General features: G+C 51.6%; 1 protein-coding gene across 1 annotated transcript in view; it reads right to left on the minus strand.

Moving 5' to 3' along the window:
• Positions 1-8,817: 8,817 nt before the first annotated feature.
• ETS1 (ETS proto-oncogene 1, transcription factor) overlaps positions 8,818-15,782 on the minus strand; it is a 53,247-nt gene continuing 46,282 nt past the window's right edge. The window contains exons 7-8 of the mRNA XM_063178619.1: positions 14,758-14,876; positions 8,818-13,497 (exon numbers count right to left, since the gene is read on the minus strand). Of these exons, the coding sequence (XP_063034689.1) occupies positions 13,282-13,497; positions 14,758-14,876 (335 nt within the window). The 3' untranslated portion in view covers positions 8,818-13,281. The remainder of the gene's footprint in view (positions 13,498-14,757; positions 14,877-15,782) is intronic.

Raw genomic sequence — 15,782 nt, forward strand, 5'->3', positions numbered from 1 at the left:
CAAATAACATCCCCCAGTGTCGCCCATCCCACTTTCCTGGGAAATGTCCGGGATACAGGTGGGGAAAGGTGGCAGCAATGGGGCAATGGGTTTGTTCTGCTGTGCTGGGTTGGTCCTGGCTGAGGATTCAGGGGATTGGAAAATGAAACATCACAGTGGTGGTGGGGCTGGAAGGAGCAGCTATTCCATCCTGTCCCATCCCATCCCATCCCATCCCACCCCACCCCATCCCATCCCATCCCATCCCACCCCACCCCATCCCATCCCATCCCATCCCATCCCATCCCATCCCATCCCATCCCATCCCATCCCATCCCATCCCATCCATCCCATCCCATCCATCCCATCCCACCCCATCCCATCCATCCCATCCCATCCATCCCATCCCATCCATCCCATCCCATCCCATCCAATCCATCCCATCCCATCCCACTCCCAAACAATGTTCACCCCAGTGTTTCAGGCAGGCTGGGAAGGTTTGGGATCTGGGATTGCACTTGGGGAAACTGAGGCAAAGATGGTGCAAGAGGCCAAACTTGCCAAGAGCTCCCCAAGTCACAGATCCTGAACCCCAGACCTGCACTGGGGGATCCCTGCCAGCTCCTCGTGCCCCTCAGACAGGGAGCAAAGCCTTTTCCTGCTGCCACATCCCCTGTTTGGCTTTCTGGGTTCATTCAGCAGAGGATTGTCCCCCCTGGAGCAGAGCCGCCAGCACAAGGACAGCAATGGGAATTTTGCAGGAACAACCAGGACAGGGAAGGGGAAAAACATAAAAACCCCGAAGAAAAATCTCCATGTGGGGAAATTTAGTTTTATTTTTTTTTTTTTCTTGCAGAGGATGATTCCCTGCTCCAAAACAAACCCTCCTCCGGCCGGGCTGGGGCTGAGCAGGCTCTGCTCTCCCCTCCAGCCTTCCCAGCCTGTCCCACCAGCTCCCTCCCAGTCCTGGGGGCTCATGGAGGTCTGTGCTGGGCACCTCGGTGGTCTGCCCCAAGCCAAGGCCAATGGCTCTGCCTTCTCCTCGAGCTTTCCAGCTGGGAAATGTCATCAATGGGGGCTGAAATCCACGGCACCGCTCCTGCCGGGCCTTTCCCACCGTGCCGGGGCTGGAGCGGCAGGAGGGGGCGGAGGAGGCCGGGGAGGAGCCCAGGAGGAGGGAGGGGATGGAGGAGGGATGGAGGAGAGGGGATGTGGGGAGGCAGTCGAGGAATGAGCATGGAGGAGGAGGGACAGGCTCTGCTGGCTCCATCAAGGGCGAGACAAGCTCAGGGAATGGTGTGAAGGTCCGCCCGAAATGAACGGGTGACGAATGATTTTTGGGTGCAAAAATAACCAACACGAGGCACAGGGGTTTTGTAGTAACAAATCAACAAGGTGCAATTTTATTGATTATAACCACAGCTAAATATGCGTTTGGTTAAGGGATCTGGGGAAGAGAAGGGTAAGACAAGGAAAAAGGGAGGAAAGGAGGTCAGGGAATGGGGTATAGCTACCAAAACGTGATGTCTTCGGGGTCCCGCCGCCGAAACTCGCTGGTGCACGTCTTGGGGAGATCTCAAAGGGCAGTCGGACCGAACCCCAATATATATACTGTTCTTGGTTGGGGGAAGGGTGGCTGAAATTAGCTTTCCATGGAGGGGAGAAGTCCATTGTTTTCATGGCAGAATGCTTCCCAGTCTCTGGAAGGAGGTTGCCATGGTGGTGCCATGGGGGTGTCAATAGGGTGCCAGAGGGGTTCTTGGTTCCTTGATGAGGGGATTCGCATCTCTGTTGGTCCGTCACGGTGGTTGAAGACAGGCAAGAGGGGTCTTCTCATGGAGCAGAGGGGAACCACCCCAGAGCTCAGTCCAGCCAGGTCAGGAGTTTGGAAGAAAGTCCAGTTCAATTGTCCAGAAAAGGGCAGCATGCCCCCTTCGAGTACAGCATGGCGTGTTCTGCAAGCATCACTTGTGAACACACTAGATAAGCAGGAGACTTTCTTTCCCAACCGGCTCAGCAGTTTTAACCCTTCGGTCGTCTTTTCTCATGACAATTGTGAGGCAAAAAATGAAGGATTTTCAGATGGACTTCTACAAATGGGAAATTGGGAAATGTACCCCATGGAAAGATAGCCCTGCCTGAAGGAAAAGATGAACTCAGTTCAGCAGGACCAGGCTGGGAGTGTCCTCCTGCCTTCCCAAAATGATGCTGAAGGCACGAGGGGGATGCAGCATCTGGGGAGCATCCTCATCTCAGGGATGCAGAATTTTGGGGAGTATTCTCACCCAGGGGTGCAACATCTCAGGAAGCAACCCTACCCCAGGCATGCAGAATTTTGGGGAGTACCCTCACTCCAGGGATGAAGGTTTTAGGGAGCATCCTTCTTTGATGGGTGCAGGATTTTGGGGAGTATCCCAACCCCAGAGATGCAGGATTTTGGGGAGTGTCGTTGCCCAGGGATGCATCAGCTGTGGGAATATCCTAACCCCAGGGACGAAGACCTTTGGGGAGCATTCTCACCCCAAGGATGCAGAATTTTAGGAAGCATCCATCGTTCTTTGATGGATGGGGAACTCTGGGGAACAGCCCTGTGCAGGGATTCTTGGTGAGCACTTTGGGGACCATCCTTCCTGCAGGGATGCAGCATCCTGGGGAGCAGCCCTACCCCAGGGGTGCAGAATTCTGGGGACCATTCCACCAACTCTTGGGTTCCCAGAGATGCCACACTTTGGGGAGCATCTCTTCCCCAGGGATGCAGAATTCTGGGGAGCAACTCAGGGACTCTCGAGAACAATCCTCTTTCCAGGGATGCCACATTTTGGGGATCATCCCTACCCCAAAAATGCCACACTCTGGGAATCATCCCTCCTCCAGGGATGCAGAATTCTGGGGAGCATCCCATGAACTCGGGAACCATTCTCTTTCCAGGAATGCCACATTTTGGGGAGCATCCCTACCCCAGGGGTACAGAATTTTAGGAAGCAGTTTAGTAAAAATTTTACTAAACTTTTTGATGGATCCATTGTTCTTTGATGGATAGGGAGCTCTGGGGAACAGCCCTGTGCAGGGATTCTTGGTGAGCACTTTGGGGACTATCCTTCCTGCAGGGATGCAGAATCCTGGGGAGCATCCCTACCCCAGGGGTGCAGAATTCTGGGGACCATTCCACCAACTCTTGGGTTCCCAGGGATGCCACACTTTGGGGAGCATCCCTTCCCCAGGGATGCAAAATTCTGGGGAGCAGCCCAGGGACTCTTGGGAACCATCCTCTTTCCAGGGATGCCACACTTTGGGGATCATCCCTACCCCAGAAATGCCACACTCTGGGAATCATCCCTCCTCCAGGGATGTAGAATTCTGGGGAGCATCCCATGAACTCGGGAACCATTCTCTTTCCAGGGTTGCCACATTTTGGGGAGCATCCCTACCCCAGGGGTGCAGCATCCTGGGGAGCATCCCATGAACTCAGAAACCATTCTCTATCCAGGAATGCCGCATTTTGGGGAGCATCCCTTCCCCCGGCATGCAGAATTCGGGGCAGCAGCCCTGGCCCCGGCTGCCCACGGTGCCCTCCGGCTCAGGCTGTTTGTCTGTGTCCCTCGGTCCCCGATTGCTGCCCTCGGGAGCAGCGTGGCACAAAGGCTCATTGTGGGAGCGCCTTTCAAGCCGGGCCAGGGGGCGGCCGCGCTGCCGGCAGCGGGGAAAGGCGCTGGAAGAGCCCGAAGTTGCTGTTGGACGAGGTTCAGAGGCCGGAGCTCGGCGGGAGGGAGCCGGGGGAGGAAAGCAAACAGCGGAAAGTGCTGACTGCGACGGGCAGCCCTGGCATCCCACGGCAGCACGGCCAGCCCGGCAGGGAATGGGCTCCAAAGGTGTCCCAGTGCCTCCCAGCAGCCCCAGATCTCAGTTCTGGAGAGAGAATGGGTGCCAAAAGTGTCCCAATGCCTCCAAGCAGCCCCAAATCTCCATTTGGGAGGGGGAATGGGCACCAAAAGTGTCCCAGTACATCCCAGCAGCCCTAAATCTCCATTATGGACAGGTAGTGGGTGCCAAAAGTGTCCCAGTGCCTCCAAGCAGCCCTGAATCTGCATTTGAGAGGGGGAATGGGTACCTAAAGTGTCCCAGTGCCTCCCAGCAGCCCCAAATCTCAGTTCTAGAGGGGGAATAGGAGCTAAAGGTGTCCCAGTGCCTCCCAGCACCTCCCAGCAGCCCAAATCTCTGTTTGGGAGGGGGAATGGGCACCAGATGTGTCTCAGTGCCTCCCAGCAGCCCCAGATCTCAGTTCTGGACAGAGAATGGGTGCCAAAAGTGTCCCAATGCCTCCAAGCAGCCCCAAATCTCCATTTGGGAGGGGGAATGGGTACCAAAAGTGTCCCAGTACATCCCAGCAGCCCTAAATCTCCATTATGGACAAGGAGTGGGTGCCAAAAGTGTCCCAGTGCCTCCAAGCAGCCCTGAATCCGTGTTTGGGAGTGGGAATGGGCTCCAAAGGTGTCCCAGTGCCTCCCAGCAGTCCTGAATCTGCATTTGAGAGGGGGAATGGGTACCTAAAGTGTCCCAGTACCTCCCAGCAGCCCCAAATCTCAGTTCTAGAGGGGGAATAGGAGCTAAAGGTGTCCCAGTGCCTCCCAGTGCCTCCCAGTGCCTCCTAGCAGCCCTAAATCTCCATTCAGCAGGGGGAACGGGCACTAGAGATGTTCCAGTGCCTCCCAGCAGCCCAAATCTCTGTTTGGGAGGGGGAATGGGCACTAGAAGTGTCCCAATGCCTCCCAGCAGCCCTAAATCTCCATTCTGGAGGGGGAATGGGCTCCAAAGCTGTGCCAGTGCCTCCTGGCAGCCCAAATCTCATTGCCTGCTGTGATGTGCTCTCTGTGCCCAGATCCAGCAGCAGGAGGTGTCCAAGGGTGTGCTCACCCCACAGGGAATCACAGGATGGTTGGGCTTGGGAGGGATCATGAAGATCATCCAGAAACCCTCACCCAGGAGGAGCCAAGCTCATCCCCTGCTGCTCAGCACCCCATCCTTCTCCTTCCCCCTTCCCTCTGCATCCCTCTGCTTGGTCCCCTGAAATTCATCCTTCTCCTCTTCCACCACTTCCTTGCACCTCCCCAGTGTGGGATCTCAGCACCTCAGGACTGAGGTGCAGAGTGGCCAAGACCACCCTTGGGGGGCTCGGGAGTCCTGGAATGTTGCCAGAAGTGTCTGGTGGCTGGACTTTGATCCTGCACGGGAGACGACCCCTGTATGAGGATGGGAGGATTTCACTGGGTGAATGGTGAAGGGATAAGTTAATTAGAGTGTGAAACACAGGGTTTAGGATTTCTGTACAGGGGGGGTCTAAAGAAGTAAGATGGAGGAATTGGGGCGTGTCCTCTTCTTCTTCTTCTTCTTCTTCTTCTTCTTGGCCTCCATCTTCTGTGGTGATGTTGGCACTTTGGGATTGGTTATTACTAAAAGTGCACTGGTCAATAAGGGTAAAAGGTATTGGGGAAAAATGATAAATATTGTATACGTAACTTCGGGTATAAAGATAGGTGACCGCCCCGGGGGCTCTCAGTGTGCTCATGGCTGGCTGCTGTGCAGACCTCTGTCGGGCCGAGAGAAAATCTTTTAGATAAACAATTAATAAACACCGAGACCAAGAAAAGATCTGAAGCCTTCTCTCGTCCTTTGAAGCACGGGCTGTTCAAGGCCATCCCGAGCCTTTCCAGGTCACCTAAACAGCCGAGAAACCAACAGAAAGGAGTGGAAAGACACGAAAGGAGCCGCTGGGTGTTGATTTTCCCAGCACAGCCGAGCAGGAGCCCCGGCGCTCCGGCTGCGATGCAGAAGCCGAGCCGGGACCAGCGAGTCCCGCCCGGAGCTCCGCGCTGCGGGGATGGATGGATAGATGGATGGATGGATGGATGGATGGATGGATGGATGGATGGATGGATGGATGGATGGATGATGGATGGATGGATGGATGGATGGATGGATGGATGGATGGATGGATGGATGGATGATGGATGGATGGATGGATGGATGGATGGATGGATGGATGGATGGATGGATGATGGATGGATGGATGGATGGATGGATGGATGGATGGATGGATGGATGGATGGATGGATGGATGTGGGGATGGATGAGGGATGGATGGATGGATGGATGGATGGATGGATGGATGGATGGATGGATGGATGGAGAGGGCTGGGCGCTGGCCCGGGGCTGTCTCCGCTTCGGTTCCATCCCCTCCGAGCTCGGGGATTGTCTCGGGAGTGCCCCGGCTGCCGTTGTTGGAAAAGAAATTAAATTTAGCAAAATATTTAATTATAGTGAGTTGTGTGTGAACTGGTTTGTTAAAAAGTAGTTTTGTAGCCGTTGAAAGTGTGTTGGGTTTTGTGTGTAACCTAGCAGGTAGTCTTAGGGATTTAATAAATAATTAAACTAGTGCAGGAAACTAAGAATGCTAACCTGTCTGGAGGCAGCATACAATGCTCTTAGAATAAGATAAGCAGAGGATTAATGATCTTGTTTGTGAACCAAGGAATGTATCACAAGGGGTCTGTGACCAGGCAAGGGGAACGGGGAACTGTTTCTTGGAGACTTTGTTGTGAATCGCATGTATTAGAGGGAAGCACCCATACGTGAATTTGGGGGCTCGGGTTTTAGGGACGTGAGTCCCCCAAGCTCCCAAGCTTAATAAAGCACCCACAAAACTTATCCGAGTTTTGTGTCATTTATCAATCGGGCAACACCGTGAGGACCATCAGGATTCCCCATCCTTGCGTGCCGCAGGGTGTTGTTCCCTGTTGTTATAAACGGAGAGAGTTCCTTATCCTGCATCCGCATCCCCCCGTGCCGTGTCCGCTGTTCCTCTGGTTGTGGTGACTGTTCCAGTCTCACATTCCTGAGCCATGCTCTGACCTGAGCCCTGCTGACTCAGCCAATCCAGCGTCACTGCTGTCCCTTGGGAACTTCCCTTCACGCAGAATTTTATGGGTCAGCATCAGCTCCTGGCCCACGGATGTCCCCAGATGCTGGATTCATTAATCACCACTTCCAGAGGCTCAGGCTCCAATCCAGCTGGGCACAGCACCGTTTTCCTCCTGCCTTGATGAGGACAAGGAAACACCAGAGCCAGCACAAAGTTCCCTGGAAAATCATCCCAACTCCTGTGCAGACTTGGGAGTTGGAGTCTTTATGACTCCTTCCTGATGCCTTAGGGAGCTGGAACAGAGGCTGGATGGAGTTCAGAGGAATAAAGTGGATTTTTATTGAGGTGCCTCCAGAGACCATCCAGGCACCACCAGAGCCACAGTCCTGGCTCTGCCCAGATGGCTCCAAGATGGGAGCAAGAGAGTTCTTGGTCACAAGATCTCCCATTTTTATAGATTTTAGTCCATTTGCACACAGGAGTTTACTGCCCATTTAACAGCTTCAGATGATGAAGTTTCCTCTTCCTTGCTTGCTTGCCCGCCTTCCTCTTCTCATGTTGTTTGTGCTTTGGGCCTGAAGTTTGAAGGGATTGTCCTCGAGTCTCCAGCTGGAATGGGATTGTTTTGTCTCCACCACCTTGTGAGAAGATCCCAGTAACACTGAATATAAAGCTAAAAGCTGCACACCAAAACAGAACAGGAAAACTCCAAACCCAAGATACCATTCCAACCCAGGATATTCCATAATGGATCCAAAGGTGCTTTTTTTACCAGGATCTGAAGCACAGTGGTGAAGGACATGGAGAGGACCAAGGTGGATTTCTCCTCCCCATGAGCCCCAGCCTGAGGTCTCCAGAAGGAAAGAGAATTCCCAGCACAAATTCCTGCTGGTGGCCATGGGACCTTGTCTTGGTTTGGAAAGACAGGAGTCTGCTAAGGCAGGCAGGAGCCTCCCCTGAAATGGAGAATGCAAACCCTCCTCACCCCTCTGAATTGCTATAAATTTTAAATTAAGGGGCTCTCAGGCAAAAAATATGGGAGCAGGAAACAACAGTTCTTTACTAGGGAAGAAAATAAAAGGATAAAATAAACAATGCAGTAAACTAGAACAACACTGACAGAGTCAGAACCCAACCTGACACCCTGTGGGTCAGGCTGTTGGCAGCAGTGCCATTGGAATTGTGGCTCAGCCCTCCTGCAGTGTCAGGGCTGGTTCTGCTGGAGCAGGGATCCTGGAGAAAGGTGCAGTCTCTGCCTCTGAAGGTCCAGTGAAAGGAGAGGCAGCTGCTGTTCCTCTGGGGAATCCAGTGGAGAAGCCGTGCTGGTATCTCAAAAACCTCTGGATTATATCCGGGTAGCAATGCTTGGCTCCTCCCCCTGGGCTCACATCTCCCAATGGGATGCTGTAGTTCTTATCAGCCATGCAGTGACATTCAATGGCTGTTATCAGCAATGTTCCCTCCCCAGGGAGGTGTGATTGTGGTCACTCAAAGAGAGAGATAAGGCAAACTGCCCTCTTGACAAAGGTAATCTGGCATACAGATGGTAATAGAAAACATCTTGCATTGCAGTCTGGAACAGACCTGCAGAGGTGGCCATACCCATCAGCCGAGATCCTGATGAGGAAAATTCCCCTCTCAAAGCTCATTTGGAATGGTGAACCACAGATACCCCACAGTCCCAGTGAGGGCTTAGGATCAAAGAGGGTTTGGGAAGCCTGGGATGTGGATCCAAAGTGAGAGGGAGCGTGGGGAGCATCACCCCACCACGATGTCAGCCAGGCCCTTCTTTCCCATAAAACCCCAACTTCAATAATGGGGAAAACAGAGAAATTGCTGGATTTTCTACATTTTTTGTTTTCCCACTTTCTGCCCCAAATCTAAAGAGGAAAGGCAAGGAATAATCACACAGACACCAAGGGTTAGGAATTATTCTTCTTTTAATTTCACATGGTTTAAAATACGATATGAAATAAGGCTACAGTATATAAAAACCTCTCCAGCAAAATGATGTGCCAGCATCAGCAATTAAAACAAAACCAATCCCCTCCTTCTCTAGGAATTCAATGGAGGAGGGATTTTATTTTTTTTTTTGAATCCTTTAAAAAAACCAAACAGGACCAGACACAACACACAGACACACACACACATCGCTACATCTCTAAGCTACCTCAGCTCAGGTTTTTTAAAAAAGCACCTGCTTTTTCCTTGTTTTTGTTTTTTTTTTTTTTTAAATCTCGCTTTTAAACTTTTTTTTTCCCACTTTTAAAAAATATAAATTATATGAAAATACACGTTGGAAAATAGTCGAACAGCACAATATAACAATCTCTTTTTTTTTTTTAACTTCTTCTAAGTTTATCAGCTTAAAAAAATGTGTAAAACCAAAAGAAAACAAAAACGACTTCCTTATTTTTGGATTTTTTTTTTTGTTGTTTTTTTTTTTTTTTTTTTTTTACTGAGGCAGTTAATTCCTGGAGATATTCCATTATAACATATATGTATACATAGATTTATCCTTTATTTAAACCTCTTTGGAATGTAGACAACAGCTCCTGGGTGTTACACAGACCCTACCAGGGAGCAGAGCACACCAAGGCATCCCAGCTTTCACAAGGAACCAGCAATTGAATCCTAAAACCTTGGAGAAAACCCCTCCAAAAACTCAAAACTCAGAAAGTGGAGATGTTTCCTGCAGCATCTGGATCTACTGCTGCTTTCTGGGACCATTTTTTGGAGGAGGTGTTGCTTTGGGAAGACAGGAGAAAGTGAAATTTTACATTACTCTTTATTTGTTGCCCTGTTCTGTTAGTTCTCCCCCTGAAGGATCCCATCTGGATGGGGATGGTGGGAGTGTGGGAATGGCATGGATCTCCACTTGGACACACCCCAGAGTCCAAGGGTCACCACAAGGAGATGGAGAGGGACTGGCAGCAGGAAAGTGCTTGTGGGTTTTGTCATTATTGGGGTGGGATTATCATTATTGAGTGGTTTTATCATTATTGGAGTTTTCCCCATTATTTTTGAGTTCTCAAATATCAACTGTCAAGGCCCCCAAAGCTGTTTGCAAGGCTCAGGCTCTGCCAGAGGGGCCAAGGCAACACCAACCCACATGGAAACAGCAGAGAATGAGCAGGACACAGAAAATATCCCAAAATCTCACCCAAGGCACCTGAGACATTCCAAACCAAGACAAAATGACCCTGTTTCCAACAGTGTCTGCAAGGGGCAAATCCACTCCTGTGTGGAGGAAAAGCACAGGGGGAGTCCCAGCCCTGGCAGATCTCCATCACCCCTCTCAGATCCATCCTTCTGGGCCAGCAGATGGGAATTACCCAAATTTTCACAGACTTGAAGGAGTTCAGAGAGTTTGGGTTGAGCTTGTCCTGCTCAGCACAGCCCTCACCAAAGGCCAGCAGTGAAAACCAGAAGGAAAAAGGAACCAAAGCAAAAGAAACAAAAGAGAAATCTGCACATTTCCAGTGTATAAACAGCACCCATCTCTGGGATGGCCTCTAGAACAGGAATAAAGCAAAGGAAAATAGGAAATGATGGAGCTGATGTGTCTGGGACTGTTCACAGGCTGTGAGCTGGGAGGGCAAAGGGCTGGAGAAATGATGGGGAAACTCCAGCCAGAGGCTTCTTCCAAAAATCCAGAGGTGCTTCCCCTGGCTCACCCTTCCCTACCTTTAACCACCTCCCCAAAATCACTGGGAACACCCAGGCCCAGCTTGGAAACCTCTGAATAAGCACAGTGGGGGAGGGATTTAGCCTGGCAGGGGTGTGGGGCTGTAGCCAAACCTGCAATTCCTCCTCTTGGAGGGAAATTTTATCCCATTCCTTTTCTTTTTCAGCTGGAGCATCCAAGCAAAGCAGGAGGGATGTCCTGGGGCATGGCCCATGCCAGGGGCAGGAGCTGGGATGTCTGGGAGTCCCTTTCTAAGGCTGCAAGGGGCATTGAAGTGACCCATGACGGGCCAGCTCAGGGCACTTTGCAGCAGCCCTGAACATCCCAAGCCCCTCTGGCTGCTGCTGGGATGCTCTTTGCCAGCTCCTCCCTGTGCCCTCTGTGCCCTCACAGCTCTCCTGCTCCCTGCCCAGCTGCCCAGCTGTGCCTCAGGCTGGACCTGTCCCACAGCCTCACCTCTGGGGTCTCATGCGTGATATTCCACTGCTCCTTTCCTCCCTCCAGCTTGGCCAGGCTGCCTCCATCCTCCTCCTCCCTGCCTGCCCAAGGAGATGAGCCCCAGTTCCATTCTCAGTGGGCAGAGTCCCTTTCCTCCTTCGGGGCTCCCTTCACCTTCCTCCATCCCCTCTTCCCTCCTTTCCCTCCATCCCATCACTCCTTCAGACAACCCACAGCACCTGAGTGTGACACCCTCCCTTCCTGGGCCCCCTCTGCTTCCACCCCCTGGCAGGAGCTCCCTCCTGGCCTCCCCATTTCCCTCCAACTCCACCTTTTGTGAGGACACAGCAATTCTGGGGCTGATCTTCCCTAAAATGCTCAGTTTTAGGATACAGAGGTGCTGGGTCCCCCCTGCTCCAGAGGCCAAGGAGAGCCCAGCACCTCTGGGCATCACTTTGGGGTTGGGCTCCCCTCCAGCTCTGCCCCTGTGAGGGGGAGGTTGTGCTTGTGCCTGAATATTCTGGGTATTTTACACAGATTCCTGTCCTGCCACCCTATCCTTTAGGATCAGGCAGGAATCCCTCCTCAGCCCCTATGGAAAGGCTCTGACCCCGACTCCCAGAGCTGTCCCAGTGCCTCTGGAATGAGCTCTGTGCCCCAAGACACTCAGAGAAAGGATTTTGGTAAAGTCCAAAATGCTGCCTTTAAATGCAAACACCAGGGGGGTGAAAGATTCCCTAGGGAGGCCAAATCTGCAGGGATCTGGCTTTGGGATTGTGCTGGGATTTGGAACAGCCTCTGACCCTCCAGGTCCCACCACTGCCCCCAGGGTGGTGGCACCTTGTCCTCAGCCTGCCCAGAGCATCCCAGGGAGCACAGGGAGCAGCAGGAGTGACCCCTCCAGAGAGAACCAGCTGCAGGAAGGGTCTGGGGGCCAGAGGGAGCAGCTGCCCTGGCCTGGTCCCACAGCCACCCCCAGTGACACCAGTGCCACTGAGCCAGTGCTCCGTGCCACCCTCACCCTGACAGCAGCAGCCCAGGAGCCACAACGAGCCCATTTGCAGGGACAATTTCCTTTCTGCTGTGCCCACACAAGGCCATAAAGACAGAGCTGCTTGAAACAGGAAGGAAAAAGCATTTCCCCTTGGGTTTTGAACTTTTTCCTGATTTTTCCCCTCAATTAACTTGCATATTTTCCATTTACCACATTGAAAACATGGGAATTTCTCTCCTTTCCCCCTCCCAAAAAAAAATAAAAATGTCTGTAAGCACCAAAGTGTTCCTTTAGCAAAAGAAGTGATTTGGAAAATGCCAAAAGACATTTTCCATGGAAATTTTGAGAGGATTTGTGCAGCCAGACATTAAAAAAAGCAAGGATTTCAACCAGCATTATCAGCACAGTGTGTGGGGCTGGAGACAGGAGTGGCACCCCCAGCCAGCATCAACAGGAGCCACTCTGGAGTTCATTTTCCTTCCCATCCCAGTCCCAGCATTTCAATTTCTCCAGTGGGGTCTACATAAACTAATTCCTCTTTTTCATCCCTGGGATAAAACTCTCTGCTGGCAGAACAGAAACAAACACACACAATATTGCAATACTGAGACCATCTTAGAGCTTAAGACTATTTAGAAAAAAAAAAAAAAAACAAATACTGGCACAAAATTTAATAAAATAAAACTTTAAAAAAAAATAAAAAAGTCTTGATCCCTCCTAGGAAAAATTCTCTCTGGTAGAAAAGAGGACAATGGACAGAAAGGTGATGGAACAAGAACAACAGTTCTTGGTCTTTTCCTATATTGCCCCTCCCCAAAGCAAGAATATTCACCCATTTTGGTTTTCCAAAAGAAAAAAAGTTTAAAATTCCTCAAATCCTCAGGAATATTGTCATTCCTGACCTGTCAGTTTGTGTGTGAGCAACCAAAGGGATCCATTCCATCGCAATTTTTTTCTAAACAGCCAAGGGTGGGGAGGATTGTTGGTTTTTTTAAGTGAGCTACATTTTCCTGGCTTTCTCAAAACTCAGAATTTTCCCCCAGAAAAGCCCGTCTTGAAACTTTCAGGAAATCAACAAAAAGCCCATCCTTCCCTAAAGTTTTCCTCTTCCTCCCCCCTCTCCCCCGACATCCTCAAAGCCTCGAATCTGAGCGGCCCTCGGAAAAAAAAACGAGCAGAAGAACAGCGAAAATCAACAAAAAACAGAACCGCCAAACAAGTCCCGCGGGCCGTCCCTGCGGGGACAGCGCCGTCCCCGTGTCCCTGTCACTCATCAGCGTCGGGTTTGACGTCGAGCATGGCGTGCAGCTCCTCGGGGGTGTAGCCCAGCAGGCTCTGCAGGTCGCACACGAAGCGGTACACGTAGCGCTTCCCCGCCGTCTTGTGGATGATGTTCTTGTCGTAGTAGTAGCGCAGCCCGCGGCTCAGCTTCTCGTAGTTCATCTTGGGCTTGTTTTTCCTCTTGCCCCATCGCCGGGCCACCTGCAGGCAGCAGGACGGGGAGGAAAGGTCAGCCTGGCTGTGGGGATGTTCCCTTCCCAGCAGGAAGGGGGAGGGTTTTCACAGAATTCACAGGATTCCTCATCGTTAAGAATTGATGCTTGGGAAAACCAACCTCTGAGCAGTGGCAGAACGTGGCAGAGCACCCCATGAGGATTTATCTGGGTAATTTCATGTGCTACCTCAGATATTTCCTCATATCCCAAGTCCTTCACCCCTTTCCCTAGGTTCCTCCTTTGCCTTCTTGTAGGGGATAGAACATAAGTAAATAAAGGTAGTATAGAAAGTAAACTTACCCCCTAAAGAGTTGCAGCTGGGTTAATTATTAAGGATTAGGAGCAGGCCTGATGTTAACAGGCCACAGCTGTAGCCAATAAGAAGAGTGTTATAAAAGAATGGATTGGTTGGGTGAGGGGAACTGGAGTCAGTTGGGTACTGTGAGGACAAGGAAGAGTCAGTGCCTAGAGGAGATGCCTCCAAGAAACATCAAGGAGGTACAAAACTCTGGCAATATGGAACCCTTGCAATGTAAAGACAATATAAACTCTTGCACTATAATGACAACACCTTCTGCCAGTTCTAAACCAGATGACACCAACACCCAATGGCCCAGTGCCAGTCACTTCTGCACTTAGGCAGGCTCCAGTCACTCATGGAATTATTTAGGTTGGATAAGGCCTCTAAGACCATGGAGTCCAACTTTTGCCCACCTACCCAAGTGCCACATCCACAGAGCTTTTAAATCCCTCCAGGGTGGGGACCCCATGGGCAGCTGTGCAAGGGCTGGACAGCCCGTTCCATGAAGAAATGTTCCCTAATATCAAACCTGAACCCCCACTAGTGCAACTTGAGGCCACTTCCTTTTGTTCTGTCCCTGGTACTTGGCAGGAGAAACCAACCCCCAGCTTCCAGTCACGGCAAAGGACGAAGGTCCCACCTGCTCCCCAAAGCAGGGGACAGCCACCCCTCACCTGTACCCAGCCTATCTGAAGAGCTTTGCCACTGCTCCTCTTCCTAAGGTGTTCCATTTACTTCCCACCAACTTTGGGCATAAACCCCTGCTTCCAAAGGGTGACTGCATCCCAATTTTCAACAAACTTTCAGTTGGACTCTGATTCCTTGGTTCCCCATGACATACCCAAGACCAGAACAAAGTGGCTGCCCAAAGGGAGGAGGAGAGGCTTATCCACCCCAATATTTCTGAGGAATTTGGGTTGTGCACTTAATTCCAGGGCACTTTACCTCATCTGGGTCTGAAAGTTTGAATTCCCAGCCATCGCCCGTCCAGCTGATGAAGGATTGACAGGACTTGTCAGTGAGCAGCTCCAGCAGGAATTGCCACAGCTGGATGGGTCCACTGCCTAGAAAGACAAAGGAAACATGGGATGTTAATGTCAGGAAAAGCACAGATTGTTCTATCACAGAGGGGAAAAATTCCCATACAAAAGGTGCTCACTGAGTAAAATAAAGTCTTCTCCTGTCAAAAAGAGCCACCAGCAGCCACAGGGCAGGAGCTGAGCTGAGAGTTAAACCCTGCAGGTAACAGAGCTTCCTATTTGCAGGAAGAGCTGAATATTCATGCCCTGGAATGCTTCACGTGGAGTTACATAAATAGGATTATTTTTCTGGCACACAAACAGGAGGAGTCACTGCCCTGGCACGGCAGCAGCGCCAATCCCTGTGCCAAGGAGCCGCCGGGCACAGCTGAACTCCGGCAGACTCCGCTTCCCGGCCGTGACTCTGTGCTCTCTGCTGCTGATCCAGATAAAGGGACCCAGGTACAGAATTCCTTGGCCTCTTTCCAGGGCGTGTTGCTGCAGGAATGGGCTCTGCAGGCTCGTGGGGAGGGCGGGGGCACACGGAGCTCCCCAGCCCAGGATCTCCTCATTGGCACCGAGAATCCACACGGAGCCTCCCTGCGGCTGCTGCTCCCCTGGCCCTGCTGGAGAGGCACGAGGTGATGCAGAGCATCCCATGCATGGGCATTCCACCTCTCCTTCCACACCTGGTCTCCACCTCCCCTCCAAACTCCCCCTTGGGCCATCACCAATTTGTCCCAGCGCCCCCAGTGAGAGCCTGTGGTGAGCTTTCGCTGGAGTCAGGGAGAAGTTTTGAAATATTTACCACTCCCTTGGGCTTGTGTCCCAATCCAAGGTAGAGGAGAAGCCCTGGAGCTAAAGTCTCTGTGATGAGCAACCTCCCTATGTGGCCACACCCCAAGAATTGCACTTTGCTGTGGGTAAGGTGTTTTGGGGAGACCCTGCCAT

The sequence above is a fragment of the Melospiza melodia genome, chromosome 29 (genome assembly GCF_035770615.1).
Source record: "Melospiza melodia melodia isolate bMelMel2 chromosome 29, bMelMel2.pri, whole genome shotgun sequence".
Taxonomy (NCBI): Eukaryota; Metazoa; Chordata; class Aves; order Passeriformes; family Passerellidae; genus Melospiza; species Melospiza melodia.